General features: G+C 51.8%; 1 protein-coding gene across 18 annotated transcripts in view; it reads right to left on the bottom strand.

Annotated features, from left to right (window-relative positions):
* PTPRF (protein tyrosine phosphatase receptor type F) overlaps positions 1–16,049 on the bottom strand; it is a 378,495-nt gene that overhangs the window by 4,496 nt on the left and 357,950 nt on the right. For all 18 annotated transcript variants that reach the window (XM_042030480.1, XM_042030494.1, XM_042030495.1 and 15 more), the window contains 6 exons: positions 14,045–14,168; positions 11,919–12,094; positions 5,891–6,010; positions 4,715–4,869; positions 3,121–3,406; positions 1,323–1,501 (listed from right to left, as the gene is read on the bottom strand). In XM_042030480.1, the coding sequence (XP_041886414.1) occupies positions 1,323–1,501; positions 3,121–3,406; positions 4,715–4,869; positions 5,891–6,010; positions 11,919–12,094; positions 14,045–14,168 (1,040 nt within the window). The remainder of the gene's footprint in view (positions 1–1,322; positions 1,502–3,120; positions 3,407–4,714; positions 4,870–5,890; positions 6,011–11,918; positions 12,095–14,044; positions 14,169–16,049) is intronic.

Genomic DNA, 16,049 nt, shown 5'->3' with positions numbered 1-16,049 from the left:
GTAAGTAGCACCACCTGCTGTACTGGCAGCCCTCATCCTCCCTCCATAGCATCACCAAGAGGCAAAGCCAGCATTGCTCTCCATCAGGTCTGGAGCCAGGACAGTGGCTGCAGTCCATCTGCCAGACCCAGGCTGCAGCCAGGCAGCCACCTTAATGATTGGTGGTGGATGGCTCAGAGCCACACAGGCAGGAGGGAGTGGAGGCTGCTCTGTGACAGCTTTTCTCCAGTCCCTTCATCCTTCCCCTTAACTCTGTCCCACCCTGAGGGAGTCTGGCTTGCTCCGTTTTTCCTGTGTTGGGATGCTCCCAGGGTTGCTCCCCTTTTGCTCCTTGTCCACTCTTGCCTCCATGTAGCCCTTCTCCCTGGGAACCCTTGCTGGGCTCAGCTGCTGGAGCAGGGACAAAGCACAGAGCTGTTGGCCTGGCTGCACCCACATCTGTTCTCTTTGGCAGTGCCTTTTGCTTCTGGGAGGTTATCAATCCAAAAGAGGCAGGTGGGCAAAGCCAAGCTGAAGGAGGAATGTGCCACATCTGTCATTGTATCCCCCACTCCTGCACTGATGATGGTGCACATGAGGGATGACCCTACTGTGATTGTGCACAGAGAGATAACAGGACAGGCCTTTTATGTGCATCATTGTGATTTGGTTTGGATTATTGTCTAGGGGTTGGTTTGGAAGGGGATGTGGTCATTGAGATGTTTTTCTCTCCTGGCATTTAGCATCTGAGAATGAGATGCCAGCAGACAGATATAGAAAACTTAAGTATTACTGCCCCACTAGATCTTAATTTGTGCTTTCTAAACTGTATTCTGTAGAGAAGAACCTGGTGATGGGCTCCCCAGTGTCCAGCAACAGCCCAGCCTGAGGATCCAGACTCCTCCCAAAATCAAGACATGGAACAAGTCTTGAGCTGCTGCCTGATCAGCCACTCAGTGGAAGCACACTTCTCAGTCTAGTTACTACAGTGGGGAGGCAGGTTTGAGTTAGATACTGTAGATACAAAACATAAGCCAAGGGATGCCTACCAGAATATCCCATAAAACCTCCCCAGGAGCCAACACAGCCTGCCACTCCAGCCATGTGGGCATCTGTCTACAGCAACACAAGCCAGCCTGGCAGTGCTCACTCACAGGAAACTTCACAGATTGTAACTACACACACTGAAGTGTCTGAGAAGATGGAAATAGATAAAATGCAACAAAGTGGTCTCTGGCCCACCTCAGGCAGTCAGGACCAGTCCTCGGGAAAGAGAAGGGAGCTCTGACTGGGTTCCCAAGCAGACAGGACAAGCTGGCACAGTCACCCAAGGTGATCCTTACCTGTAGCCATCTATGAAGCTGGCATTGATGTAGTCAGAGCCCTCGACACCCCGGATGGGCTGCAGGCAGACTCTCGTCAGCTCATACGGCATAATGTTCACAAGGCGGTTCTTGAATTTGTTGCACGGGAGGTTGGCACTGATGAAACGTGAGGTATGTGCTTTAGAGTTGGCCAGCAGCTGAAAGAGGAGGAGACATGTCAGATCCCTGCTGGGGATGCAGCAGTCTGGGGGCAGAATCGGGATGCTGGCAGCAGTTATGTAGTGGAGTGGAGACCCACAGCAGCTCTCTGACACACACAGAGCCAGGACACGAAGCTTTATACCTCACTGAGCCAGGGATGTGTGCTTGGTGGCGGCAGTGAAGCAAAGCTTTTCCTCTTCCAATGTCTTGCTATTTACTTCTCACCTCAGAAGAACCCAAGAAAATGTGAGGATTGTGACAGTTTTAGGTAAAGAAGATCTATTTTGGGTTACTGTGAGACATTTTATGGCTCTCTTTGAGTCCCGTAAACTGGAGTCATGGTAAATGTGTTACTTAGATCTGCTGGCAGATTCAAACACAAGTGCCTCTTCCCCCTCTCCCCCCCCGTTTTTTTTTTTTTTTTTTTTTTGGTTTTCCTTCCCCAAAAGACTACCTCCAGCATCTCCAGAACCACCCTTCTCTCTATGAGTGGGAGCTGGACCTCAGCAGAGGTTCCCTGCAGAGGGACAGGGTTGCTCTCTGGGGAGCAATGCAGCCATGTGAGGACCTCCCATATCCTGCTCCCCTGGACACTGCCAGGGCACAGAGAGGGGCAATTTCATTACTGTTCTCAAGAGACCCTTGGAAAAACGAAAGGAAAACAAAATTTTGTCTTTCTTACAACAGAAATGCTTGAGTTGAGCACAATTCTGTGGCTCTCTTGAGGAGTTTCTCAGGGCAGATGTCACCATGAGACACTCATGCAGCATGTTTTACTGTGCCAACCCCAGGATACCAGCAGCTCTGATAACCACAGGACAGAGCTTCTCAACTATTCCCAGTTTAGATGGAAAGTCAGTATTTTGCCTCTCCTGCTCTTTTGTCACTTGGAGGGAATCCCCAGGGTGAAGCTGTACTGCTGCAGTTCATTTCACAGCCTGCATGGTCTGCTGCCTCCCTGCCTGAGCTATATTCCCCTGCAAGAGTTCACTGGACTAATGCACCTCATCTGAGAATATGGGCACGTAACAGAGCTCACTTCCAGCTCCAAGGCTGTAATAAATATCTGCAATTGGCATACACAGATTCAGGCAGAAAAATGTGGGCTTGGCTTCTTAAAAATGGTGTGCCTTAAAACACTGCCTTCACCAATTCTAGACACTGAAGCTTGGTGCTGAGGTGGTTAAAAGATTACAGAGCTCAGCATTGAAGAAATGAGACTAGAAATGTCTCACATATTTAAATTGGAGCTGTTTCCAGACAAGTTGTTCACAGTAACATCAATTATCACTAACATGATCTGCATCTGATTTCAGATGCAGCTCCTGCCGCACAGTGAACCTAGAGCAGAACGTGCTGCTGAGAGCTGCACATCCATCTGCCTTTTATATCCTCTCCAGAAGCTGCCAATCCAGGGGGGACTGTGGCCGACAAAAGCTTTACAATTCAAATGTATTTTAAATTGCTGCCTACCTGCTTTAGAAACACACAAAAGAATAACTGTCTGTAATGATCCATAGCTCCCCTCTCCCAACCCCTGGATGAGTGGCCCGTGGGGTTCTGTGGGCAGAGACAGGGCACTGGAGAATTGGGGTGCTGGGGCTCTGCCACCAACCTTGAATTCCAGCTCCATTGCAGTAACGCTCTCCCCCGGTGGCACCTGGGTCAGCTTCTGGATGTGGGCGAAGAGGTTGCGTGCGGGCACCTCAGTATTGCCACACGTGGCAGCCTCCAGCAAGGCCTCGTGGATGAAGATGTACTGGTCCTCTGTCTGCACCATGTAGTTGCGCTGAGAGCGCATGCACGTCACGTGGCCATAGATGTCCACAGTCTTCTCGTGCTTCATCCGCTCCAGCATGGCATCGATGACAATGAAGCAGCCAGTTCGGCCCACGCCGGCACTGCGGGAGCAAAGCACACGGCCTGAGATGACACGGTCTCCTACAGGTGTCACACGAGCTCTGACATTGCTTAAGAGATCACCCGGAGCTAGGGCACACAAAAGGGGAGTAAAGGCTGCTCCCTGTGAGCGGAGCTCCAAACAAGAAGTGACAGGAGGAGTAAGGGAGAGAATCACCAAAGAATGGGAGAGGCTGCTCAGCCTTTCTGCTGTCCCCCTTTCACTGCTGGATTGGAAAGGACACTGTCACCCTGCTGATCTCTGTGGTGGCTGCAACCCCTCCACAAGGGAAGGAGAAATGTGTTTAACAGGCAGGAGAGTGACAGCGCACGTGTGTGTGAAGTCAGAAGACATGAAGAGCAGGCTGGGCCCTAACACCAGTGAAACCCGTAATTTCAAGCCTGCTTGTCCCCTCACCTCGGTCACTGTTTCCTCACCCATAAAACAAGCACAGCCAGCCCGAGAGGGGAAGCAGAAAGCTGAGGTCATGCACGACTGTGCTGAGCCCTTTACTCAAGCACCAAATGCCTCTCCACAACTGTTGGAAGGGCAGTAGCAAACCTCGAACTACTCATTCTGAGAGCACCCTGAAAACAACAGATATGCTGTTGTGACATGTAAACGCAGGCAGAGATAGGGAGCTAGGCATTTCCTCATTTATGGTGCAAGTCATATCCTTAACAGGGCTTTAATACAGCTTGTTTGTGTGTTAATTATATTCCACTACCATCTGAAACAGAGCATGAAAGAAGAGCATTAAACACTGCTGGTAAGGCGTAAGCTGGAACAGCAATGATGGAGTGGTTTGTTGGAGTAACAGTCCCCTCTTGGCTGGTACAAATAAATCTTGGCTGGGTAAGATGCTGAGCCTTCGTAGACTAATATTTTGTCTTAAGAGCTGCCTTTCTATCCTGTGAAAGAGTGCTGCTCTTCCACCATTCAGAACCATTCAGAAATACTGCATGTGGATGTTTGTAGAGGTCACCACATGGATTTCTGTCAGTGATGTGTCTGAAGGTACCACCCACTTATGCTGGGCACAGATAATTTAATTCTTAAATGGCACTTGCCGTTTTGCAGGAAAATGTGTTTTCTGAGGCTCTCCAGGCAGCAGTGCTGTTTAATCTGATGCAGCAGTAGCAATAGAAATGTCACACCACTGCATTACCCCTGCTGGGCCTGTTCTGCTGCCAGCCCAAGCGTTCAGTGCAGCTTATGCTACCATGAAACCTTTCCCACAAGAAGGGGAGACTCCACTTTCAGACAGGTTAAAGCTCCTGCAGCCAGAAGGTAAACACAACAGTTCTACCTGCAATGCACAACCATGGGCCCAGCATCTGTTGGGTTACAGGCCTTGACCCGTCGCAGGAAAGCGAGGATTGGGGTGGGGTATTCTGGGACCCCGTGATCGGGCCAAGCCATGAACTGGAACTGTCGCAGCTCTGTCTTCTCACTGGAGCCATTCTGTTGAAGACAAAGAGGAGTTGTTTTGCATGAGAACAGTCTCATCCCAGTGCAGGAACCTGCTGATGGGACAACAACAGCAACAGGCATGCAAAGCTCTGTGTGATGATGCATGTACTGGGCTTTCCCTAGCAAAAATTTGGAGGAAAAACGTAGGTTTATTGCAAAGCTTCTGTACATACAGATGATCGGTAGAAAGGCAGTTGACAGAGACAGCAGAGCAGCTCTGCAGAAGTAGGTGAAAGACTCTTTTCTGCACAGCACTCATTGCATGTTCAGGGAAAATGGGGACTGGGCATGGAAGGGCTACAGCAGCCAGTTCCCCTCCCTGCTCCTCTGCATCATGGGTGTCCCTAGGCTGGGTGATCAGCCTGTGTCTGCAGACTGCCCCACTCCTCTCTGGGCTTGGCGGAGTGATCTATGCAGCAAGTGGTAGGAGTGGCTGAGTGACTGCTGGGGCCTTTCTGGGGTGTGCATCCCCTATGAGCACTGGGCCCAGACTCAGTCACGCACAGAGGCAGCTCGCCGCAAAGCCTGTCTGCACTGCCATGACACGCTGCTGCTGGCACTGCCCCCAGGGACTTCCAAACACTAATGAGGAATGCAGCAGGCAGGAGAGATGGGTTTGTGCTCACATCAGAAATAGCCCCTCCATTTGCATTATTAGTGACAGGAGTGATAAAAATTCACTGTTTCCCATGTTGTCTCTCTAATGGGACGACAGCTGCTACCTGTACACTCGCCAGGGGCAAGAAGAGCCCTGCTCTGGGGCCCATCACAGAATGCACACAGAAGAGCATCAGATATCCTGGCCAAAGTCCAGTAGTGGCCAGATGCACAACCTGCAGCTGATCTCCTACTGCAGCCCATCTGTAAGACATGGCTGATGTGCGGACTGGCCACATCCTTGGCCAAGCCAGGTACAGCCAGCGGCCACTGCCTGTGGGCCATGGAGCACTCTGCAGCACTGGGAAACCTCTCTGCACTACCTGGAGCAGCAACAGCCCAGCCAGACCCATACCTTGTACAGCGCAAAGGTGCGGACAGTGTAGGTCGCCAGCTCGACTGTATCCAGCAGGGTCACCTGGATCATCCCATAGGTTTCCGTACCCCGGCTCGGCCAGTACTGGTCACACTTTACCTGCAGGGAGGTGAAGAGAACGGGTCAGAGATTGGCTGCTGACTGGGGCATCTGGGTGAGGAACAGGGCTCTGCCCTTCAAAGGGTAAAGACCGGAATGAGTCACTGTGCAGGGGGGCCTCTAAAATCTAGATTTCTTTCCCCCAGAGTGTCCCTATCCCCAGCAAAAAGGCAGCACCCCCTGGACTCCTATCCATAAGACTCAGAATCACAAGAATATTCTGAGCTGGAGGGACCCACAAGGATCATCAAGTCCAACTCTTAAGTGAATGGCTCATATGGGTATTGAAGCCACAATCTTGGTGTTACTAGCACCATGCTCTGACCAACTGAACTGACCTCAGTGGCTACTCACTGAAAGAGGAATTTTCTTTTTCACCTGGAGCCATTGGTGGGAAGTGGCAAAGGGGGCCAGGCCACCAGACAGAGCAACAAGAGCAATACCAAATACCAAGACAGTAAGCAGCAATTCCTAGCAGTGATTTGTGCCTGCTGTAGTTCTTCCCTGCCTCCTGTTTGGTGACATGGGCATCTTTGGGGCTTTGCTTGAACCACCCCCTGCCTGAGCTGTACCTGGATGAAGAGAAGGCAGGCAGCTGTGGGTTGATGGGAGAAGAGCTAGTGCAGCAGGGAAGAGGAAATGATGGTTTCTGTGGGCACAGCTCTACTCAAAGGGCAGCTGAGGTGAATGAGATGCAGCTTGTATCCTCACCAGGTCCCTGCTATACCAGCCTGGAGTCCTTGACCCACAGGTGTGGCAGGACAGACCTGAGCCCAGCACAGTAAACAGCAACAGAAGAACAGGCACCACCTTTCCCGTAACATCTGTAGTCCCCAGGGTGCCCCTGCCAGTGTGGCCTTGGGCAGCAAACCACCCTGGTGACAGGTGGGACACAGCCCGTGCCAGGGCTCCAGCCTGGATGCTGTATCCACTCTCTGCACTGCTATAGGCTTGAGTGCATTGAGCATCACCAAGAGACACCAACCTGCCCTTGTGGCAGGTGGCACATCCCTGAAAATCTACGTCTCCCAGGTGTTTCAGAATGGCTCTTGCAAGGCACAGATGCCAACTCAGACACAGACACATCTTGTTCTCCCTCTGCAAGAAGGCACAGACTGGCAAAACTATCCCCTCAGGCCCCTCCTGCAGGCAGCACTGTCCCATCATGAAAACACTGCTGCTCCCTAGAGACCTCCTGCTCTGCAGAATCCTTATCACCCCTTCAACTCTGCAGCCAGAGTGCTTTGAGTTACTGGCCACAGGTCTTGTTGCATCCCACTTGGCAGAGGGCCCTAACACATCCCCAGGGGCCCATCCCTCTGCCCGTTCATCTCCCTGCACATCCCTCCCTGCTCACCTGTTGATGCTCTCCTCCTCTTCACAGCTCAGTGTTTGCAAACTACTCCTCCGGTTTTTTTCTCTGAAGCCCCAAGCTCCCTATTTAATTGGCACCCTGAGCATCCCTGTTTCATCTAGTACCTGGCTCCCCCACCCTGCAGAGCCACAGTGCCTGGCTGACAGGAGGAAGACTTCACTCCCACCCATGTGCACCTCACCGAAAATGGTTTCCCGCCCTAGGAGAGAGGAGTGAATGGAAGATCATCCGTGCTTGTCAAGGAATAGTAAACTTAATTATTAGCAGAATGTGTTTACAGGGGAATGTGTGGGAAGGGAAACAATAAGCTTAATTAGGAATCAATGAAGTTCTGCCTTTTAATAGAAAGCACTTGCAGCAGGGTGGGGCTTGTGAGAGCTAAGAGCCCTCATCCTGCACTCTGGCTCTGGAGTGCAGCAACGTGGAGTCAGAGGGATGCATCTCTCCCTGCTTTTTGGGTTCTGCTCTCAGTAAGTCCTGCCCTGGCAGAAGTGCCTGGAGTAAGGCTGCCTAATGGGGTACTGCAGGTGCCTGTGAAAGCAGAGCAGCTCTGCTGCCTCCTGCCCAGGGTCTCCTGCCACTTGGGCTGCTGTGCTGCCTTGGATTTGTGGCAACATGGCAGGCCCTGCAAAAATCTCAGGATTCCTCTTCCTCACTTGGCACAGAGCATTTGATGCCAACTGGCTGCAGCACCAACAACTTGGAGGCCACAAACAGTATTTCACAGCTAAACCGATCCCATCTTCATGAGTGGGTTGCAGCTGCAGGCTGTCTCCACGAGGCCTGAGTTTGCCCTGTCTGGCTGGGGGATAAGGTGACCCTCTCTAAGGGAGGGGAGAGCAGCACAGCATCCTGCAAATGCTGGGGGCAGCTGCTGTGTCACCCTTGGTTTGGTTTGCAGGGGATGTTTCAGGGGAGCAGCACAGCCTGTGCCTGAGCCTACACCTCAGGGATGGCCGTCCCCTCCTGCCACCCACATGCTGCAGGGTTGTGTACTTGAGCACAAAACAAACTTCAGAGGAATTCCCTGTGTGGGATAATAGCACTGCCTGGGCTGGTAATTGAAAATTATTTATTCATGACCAGATAAGAGTCAGTCACATTTTCTGCCAAATTTACCCATAATGTTTATGCCCCATTTTCAAGCTCTGTAAATTTTATGCTGAAGCCGATGCACTGTGGCACTAAAGCAGATAAGAGATGTTTTCTTCTGGCAGTGCTTGTTTCTCATTAACTTAAGGAGCACAGTAATGTCCTGAACAGCCATTTATTGCAGCTTTGCTGAGTGGCTTCTGTCCCTCCCCTTTGATGCCCTGAGCCCAAGAGCAGCCGGGCACCTCTCTTCAGCTGGAGAGCTGTGCTCTGCTCCCGGCCCTGCTCACAAGCTCCAGATGGCATTGCTGTCAGTGAGAGGGCTGGAGCATGATGTTCTCTTTCCCAGGGCCTTTGAGCACTGGCCTCTTAACGCTCCTTCCTAGGGACATGAAATGCCAGGGGAGATCACACCCCAGGGATGGCAGCTTGGTGCTCTGGGCTGGAACAGAACAAGCCATGGTTCTGCTGTGGGAGACCTCACTCTGCCAGGCTCTTGGGGATAGCCCAGGGCAGGAGAAATCCTGCTTTAATACCTCTCTCCTGGCAACACAGCCCGGCAGGGATGCGCCACGCTTGCAGCTTCAGGAAAGCTAATCTACAATGTGTGTTTCTGAACTGCCACCAAATGATTCTGAAACTGATTGTAAAGCTTTGAAGGCAGCTAAATTGCACAATCCAGCCATTTCTATCCTTTATGTGCTTCTCACTTTGTGAAAACATGAAAAAGGGAGGATGATTTGGACCATCACGCCAGCTGAAATTGCAGACCATAAAAGCTGATGCTCCTTAAAGATTTTCTTTCCCTCTGCAGCTCAGGAACCCTTTAAAGCAGTGTCACCCCCACAGGGCTGCCAAGCCGCTGCTGGTCCTGGTCAGCTTATCACAGCACTGCGAGGGTGATCTGGGGAGCTCGCCTGGAAAGGCAGCAGAGCCTGCTCTGCACTGGGCAGCTCGCCATGAGGCCCAGCTACCCACCCCAGGCTCTGCAGCTGGAGACACAGTCCTGTGCCTGCACCAAAGCCCCTGGGCAAGGGGACTTTCAAGCAAGGTCACCCTTGGGTAATGGCTTTGATGCCATGTGACTGCCTGGAGCAGTGTTGTCCCACAGCAGCATGAGCATCAGCAGGCACCAATGCTGCAGGGACCCAAGGGTTTACATCAGATGAAGTCTGAAGGCTCTGGAGTGGAACAAACTGCAAAACAGTGACTCATGCTGAAAGTCTGGAACAATGGGCAATGACTAGCATTAGGATCTTCACTGGTCCCAAAAAGGTGTGCTCCCAAGAGAGCTCTAGCCATCACCAAAAGGGCATGAGGAAAAGCAGAGCAGGAAGGTGGCTAAAAGCCATCTTGCCTTGGAAGATGATGAAAAAGACAACAAAAAACCCCAGAGAAAATAATCTCCTGGAATTCCACATCGCAGTTCCCCACCAGGGCCCTGCTGTGAGGGAATGCCCTGAGACACCTACAGGGTCCAGCAAACACATCCAGGTAAGTCCTTGCTGTGGATCACTACTTCAACTCAGGAGTGACCAGGTTTCTCCACTGCCTCTCCTGGCAACTTGCCCCTCCCACAGTGCCTGAGAGGACTGCCCACTTCTCATTAGTGCTGGGGATGTGCCAAAGAGGCAGCAGGACATGGGCAGGCAGTGCCAGGGAGCGAATGCAGAGGTCTGGGTCTGGGTCTGGTCAGGTCAGCCTAGAGCCCCTGGGCACCACGCCCAACCAGGCAGGCTGCCTGAGATTCTGTGAAGGCTCTGGTCACCTCCTGCCCATAACAGGGATTCACAGTGTCACCAAAAGCCTGGCCACACGCATTGTGCTTGGGACAGAAACCAATACTGCAGGATGATATGACAGAGCGTGCTGGGGGGAGATAATGCACAGCTCAGCACCACAGGCATCTCAGGCAAAGACAAGTGCCTGTGGGGTCAAAGGAAACCTGTTATCTTCCAGAAACATGCACCTTGGAGTGCCTTGCCATAACTGAGCATCCCAGAAGTTAAGTGAGTCAGGATTCCAGGCACAGATTTATTTGGCAACCCAGAAGGGCTTTTCCTTGTTCTTCAAATATATGCTCCATCACTGAAATGTGAAGGCACAAAAAAGTCCCCATTTAACCCCCAGCCACAGAGAGCAGCTGACCAGAAGCTTCTGATCTTGCTTAGCCTGTGTGCCAAGCCTTGAGTCACAGCGCAGGTCAGAATAATTTCCCTCCCCGTTTGGGCTGTGTGGGTGACAGTGGCCATTGGACAGAAGAGGCAGGGCTCTGCAGCAGGAAGCACAGTACAAAGCTGGGGTTGGATCTCTAGACACAGCTCATCTCCAAGGAATGCTGTTTTCCCCTGAAGGCTGTAGGGCATTTGAAGAGCCGAGGAAACTCAACAACAAGGCCTGTTTTTTGTACATTAGGAAAAGCAGATCTGTTTTTCCACGGTCATTGGTCGTTTCAGCTGCTTCCCCCCAGCCAGGGTGGGCTGGGACATCCCTGTGAGCATATCAGTGCTAAAGCTTTGAAAAGGAGGGAGAGCATGCAGCAAAAGTTTTAACTAAACCCAAACTTGACAGTTTCTGCTTCTCAAGAATGAGCTTATTGGGCTAAAAATAATCAGTGCTTCACAGCTTGAGTGCACAAGCCCCTTTTGCTGTTGGCATGGCAACACTAAAATATTCTGCAAGTACAAATGCTCACCACTGAAATTTTACTTTTAGGAACAAACTGAATCCTGAGAGGCAGAAGCTACGTCCTCCTTGGGCAGGCTTTGCCCAAAGGGTGCATCTGGGCACAGGAGGACTTGGTCACAGCTTACAAACTCCTGCTTCAGGGGCTGAGTTAGAACCTCTGACATGAAAACTGCATCATATGCAGTGAGGGCTCCTGCTCCTCCAGCTCACGCCTTCCCCACGGTCTACAGGCAGCTTTGCATTTATTACATCAGAATATCTAATCCTGGCAGTATAAGCTGATCATTTATACATGTTGTCATTGGACAAAGCACAAATTAGTCTTGTTACTGCAACGAGACCCTGTCAGCCATTCCTCTGTATTGCTTGAAATGCCAAGGCCCTGTCAGGCTGCTGGATGCTGCTGGTACCACCCAGCTGTTGCAGCTTCTCAGCTTCTGGGATGGTCCACACTCCCCATCTCAGAGCTTTTCTTTCCCTCTTTGGTGCGACTGATGTGGGCAGAAAAGGATGGGTGTGCATGCAGACATGCAGGCAAAATAGGGGTAAACCAGCAGGCCAGCAACAGGAGGCTGTGCCACCCTTTTGCCCCACAGGGATATGTTTACAAGGCACTTGCTGCTGGGCTGCCTGTAGCAGTGAGCCACACCACTGGCATTGCCTCTCCCTGGATGTCCTTACACTCTGAAGTGATCCCATTCCTCTTTTCTGCCCCCCAACAGCTCCAGAAAAGAGAGAAAGCACACACTGTACCCTGGACTTCTCCTCCAGCCTGGTCATCATGACTATGGTTGCTGTTCTCTGTTCCCACACCATCCTCCAGAAGTCACTGAGGGTTTCTGGCAGCGGTCCCTGTGTGGCGATGTAGGCGTTCTGCTTCCGGTACCCATCAATGTAATTGGCATTGATGTAATCACTGCCTGGGACCCCTGTGGAGGAGAAAGAGGGCAAGAGTTACTGGGGGCGGCCCACAACCCTGTACCTATTGCTCTGCTGGGCCCCGCAGGCAGGGGAAGAGGCTGGCATGTTCACAAGGCTCTTGACATGTCTCCTTTATGGGGTGATGCCAGGATCTCTCCCAGGGAGCCTGCAAAGGACAGGGATGGTGCCTGAAAAAAGAGGAACCCTTTGTAACTCCCACATTAATGCAACAAGCAGGCAACACCAAAGCAGAGAGACAGCTGCCACATGCACACAAAGGGAAATTCACAGGCAGGAATATTAAGGAGCTCATTCAGCCCCAAGCAACTGACTGAAATAATTGTCTTAAATTCACCAGCAATTTGTTATGGTCCTACAGCACCTTTTAAAAATGAGGCTCCTTTATTAGCTTGTCTCTGTTAGCAAGGGATGTCAGGCAGGGATGTCCTCCCATCCTTCCTGCAGGGACAATGATCCACAAGGAGCCAGAATCTCCCTCCCACCACCACTGAAACCCTTCAGTGGAAGACCCCCCCTCTGCTGCCTGCTAGCAGAGGCTGCTCCAGCCCCTACTCTGCCTCCACTACTTTAAGGAAAGGAATTTTTCGTAAAGGCCTTTAAAATGCAAACACATAGTTACTAAAATAAATTCGGCAAAGCAGAGGCATGAGGCTGTTTCCAAACCCTGCTCAGCATGGGCTGCCTGGGCTGCAGGGAGAGAAAGCAGCAGGAATCTCATTGTCTCCCCAGGAGAGAGCATCTGCATTTCATTAAAGGAAGGAAATAAAACTGGGGGTCACCCTTCGTCCTTTCGTCCTGGGGAAAATTCTACAGGTCTCAGCAGTCTCCAGCAGACACAAAGTGCCGGCAGCTCTGGGGGAGCGGCAGCAGCTGGAGTGCAGTGCTCGGCTCCCTTGGCATGGGCAGCATGGAGCTGGCAGGGTGCTTCGGGAACAGTTCCCGGGAAAGCACAGACACTACTTACAGCAACTGAGTCAGGCTGGAAAACAGGGATTCCCCCACGTGCTCACCCCACAGCTGTCTGTGAGGGTTTGCCCATGAGCAGACATGCCAGGCCTTCACATAGCTGCTGCTGCTGTTTAACAGGGCTTGCTGTTAGGGACTGTTTGGCCCTCTCTCCTCCTCTTGAAAAGGACGAGTAGAGCATTACCACTAGAAAAGGCTTTTCCATCTCCCAAAAAAGGACGCTAGTGACTGTAGGGCCACCTGTGTGCAAAGCCAGGCCCCAGTTCCTTCCCCAAGGAGGGGTGCATTGAATTAGCTGTATCTTCCTCATCCTCCATCAGTGGGCTCAGATCTGGGTGTGCAGAGCTGGGTGATAGTTTATAAAACAAGGAGAATGGGTGAGCCTGGGCTCCGACTCCTCTGTGTGCAAGAGGACTAGAAACATGTATTAGCCCCAACTCCAGGGATGTGTTCTTGGAGCCATTGGGGTCAGTGCTAAGGATACCAGGGCCTGAGGCTCCCATGGAGCACAGGGATGTGTGGAGTCTGATATCCCAGGGGAAGAAGCACCCCTCATCCTGTGTCACCCTGGACACCTAGTTGGGACCATATACTGACAAGTCCCAGAGAAAGATACTGGCCCTACAATAGTGTTGGGACAGAGGGTGGCAGTGGCACTAACAGTGCCATGTTTCACCATGTACTGAGGAAGGCAGCTGAAGTCACACAGGGAGGACAGTGGGAAAGGAGGCTGCTGGGACAGACATCTTTGCTGCCAGCAGTACCAAGAGGCAACCATACAGAGCACACTACTCTGAGGACACTGGGAAAGCTCTATGGTGCCCTTTCTCTTCTGGCCAGCCAGAACACACATTTGATCATGCTGATGCTTGGTATTTGTCCCTGCTCAGCTTAGAACACAGAAAAAGATGGTCCCCTTGCTACAGTCAGGTTCAGCTCCTTGATGGGGTGCCCACTCCAGTTACTCTTACCATCGATGGAAGTCAGGATGACACGTGAGTGGTCATAGGCTATCACATTTGCATAGCGGTTTTTCGGTTTATTCACTTCCAGGTTGGAGTTCTCCCAGGTGAACTGCTGCCCGGGATCAATGGACTGTAGAGAGAAAGAGAAGGAAGGAGTTGTTAGCAGTCACAGCACAGTAAGATGCTGCAGCACATGGGGGTTTCAGTCAGGAAATCTGCATTGAACTGCACACCTCTCCCCAGGCCAGACACAGCTTCCATGGGTGTCCACAGCAGCAATGTCAAGCCAGACCACACTGAAAACCAGTTTCTAGTGGCACATGCATCCCATGATCTGCAGGCAAAGCAGCCCCTCACTGGGGCAGTGTGCTGCAGGTGAGTCCTCATCTCCTCTGATGCGTGCTCATCCTTTCCTCTGGAGCTACCATCAGCAGAAATTTGGTCCTCTGCCAGCATTCCAGAGAGACCTGACTGCACAGATCTTGACCTAGCGGTTTTATTAGCTGTTGAACTGAAGTTTCTTGAAATATAGCAAGCCCTGGGTGTCTTGTGCCCCAGAAGCTTTCAGTATTAGTGTCCTGCAAGACAGCCTATGAGCTTTTGCCAGGGAATAGTCATGAAAATTAATAGGTTACTATCCACTGCTCCAGCTACTTATGCAATGTAAACATCTCTCGTTTGAGTTAATAGAGTGACAAGACACTATAAACCTGGAGAACAGATGTGGTTATAAATCTTGGCCTGCACACTGTGCAACTGCCTGGAAAGCACACAACCCACTCCCACCTGGCCTTGCACACCCAGTGCTTCTTCCACAAGCCGTGTGCTGGTGCACCCAGTCCATGGCTGCTCCATGACCGGGCAGCCTCTTCCAAAGCCTTCTCTATCTTCTCAGTCCATGCACAAAGCAAGGCAAACAAGGACCATCCCCAAAGCACCCATCTGAGATGGGATGGTCTTGTCCAAGAGACAGGCGAGGCACACAGTTAAGACACCTGCCTCATGCAGGGACTTGCTCTGCACATGCAGCCCTGGACAAGCAGCTACAGCAGCAATCAGTCATCCCATTAACCCCTTCCCCCCAAAATTAACACCACCATCAAAGCCTTCTTAAAATCTTGCTCCAGCTCAGGGTCTCTGAAACTTTGCTGGCCCACAGACAAAACCACTAGACAAACAGGCCAAGGGAAGCATGGCATGCTGTGCTCCCTGCAGGCATCTGCTTTCATCGCTTGGCAGAGCTGTGTCAGAAGGTTTCTCAGGCAGTGAAATGCCTGTCTGTCAGCTCTGGATCAGCTGTGAGCAAAAGGCTGAGGTGGGAAGCACAGCTCTCTGACTGGGCTGACATAAACAGCCCTCATGGTCCCTCTGCTCACCCTGTCACCAGCTGTGCACAAGGTGACACCCATCGATGTCCCCTCTGCTCCTGTGCTGTGGAGCAGGCACTTCCCAAGAAGCCAGCAGTAGGTGTGCGCACTGGCTTGAGTATGGAGCACAGACACTGCCTGCATTGCTGCACTGGCCCTGAGGGCTTTGCAGCACACGAAGAGCACGGGCCACTGCTGTGCCAGGTGGCAGCTGTCTCTCCCCAGGTGTGGCCCAGGCTGCCTGCAGGTAAAGGGGCCAGTGCTGACGAAAATGCACAGGAGGATGTGACATCACAGTGATGCTAATAGGTAGTTTGGGAAATGTAGAATGTAAATAGACATTTCCTACAGAAAACCTGTAATTTTCTATTATCAGTGTAATAAGCAGGCAGCCACTGTGCTCAGAGGCGCTGCAGCCAGGATGGTGGGAGTGAAGGCTGCAAGCACCACTTGTGGCTGCAAACCCACTGGCCTGGCTGCCACAGGCCCTGCACACTCCTCTGCCCAGGCACGGAGACATCCCAGCACAGCTCACGGCTCTCTGGGGCACTTCATTTCCTTCAGGCACCTGTATTTTGCTTTCAAGATAGGCTGCTCAGGGGAACAGCTCTTTGGATGCTCCCCACTCTCAAGTTGCGTGGCAG

Source organism: Corvus kubaryi, unplaced genomic scaffold, assembly GCF_017639235.1.
Source record: "Corvus kubaryi isolate FWS band 111438036 unplaced genomic scaffold, C.kubaryi_AGA036_p1.0 37334, whole genome shotgun sequence".
NCBI classification, from domain to species: Eukaryota; Metazoa; Chordata; class Aves; order Passeriformes; family Corvidae; genus Corvus; species Corvus kubaryi.
The sequence above is the reverse complement of the archived record's forward strand: the minus strand, read 5'-3'. Positions and strand labels throughout refer to the sequence as shown.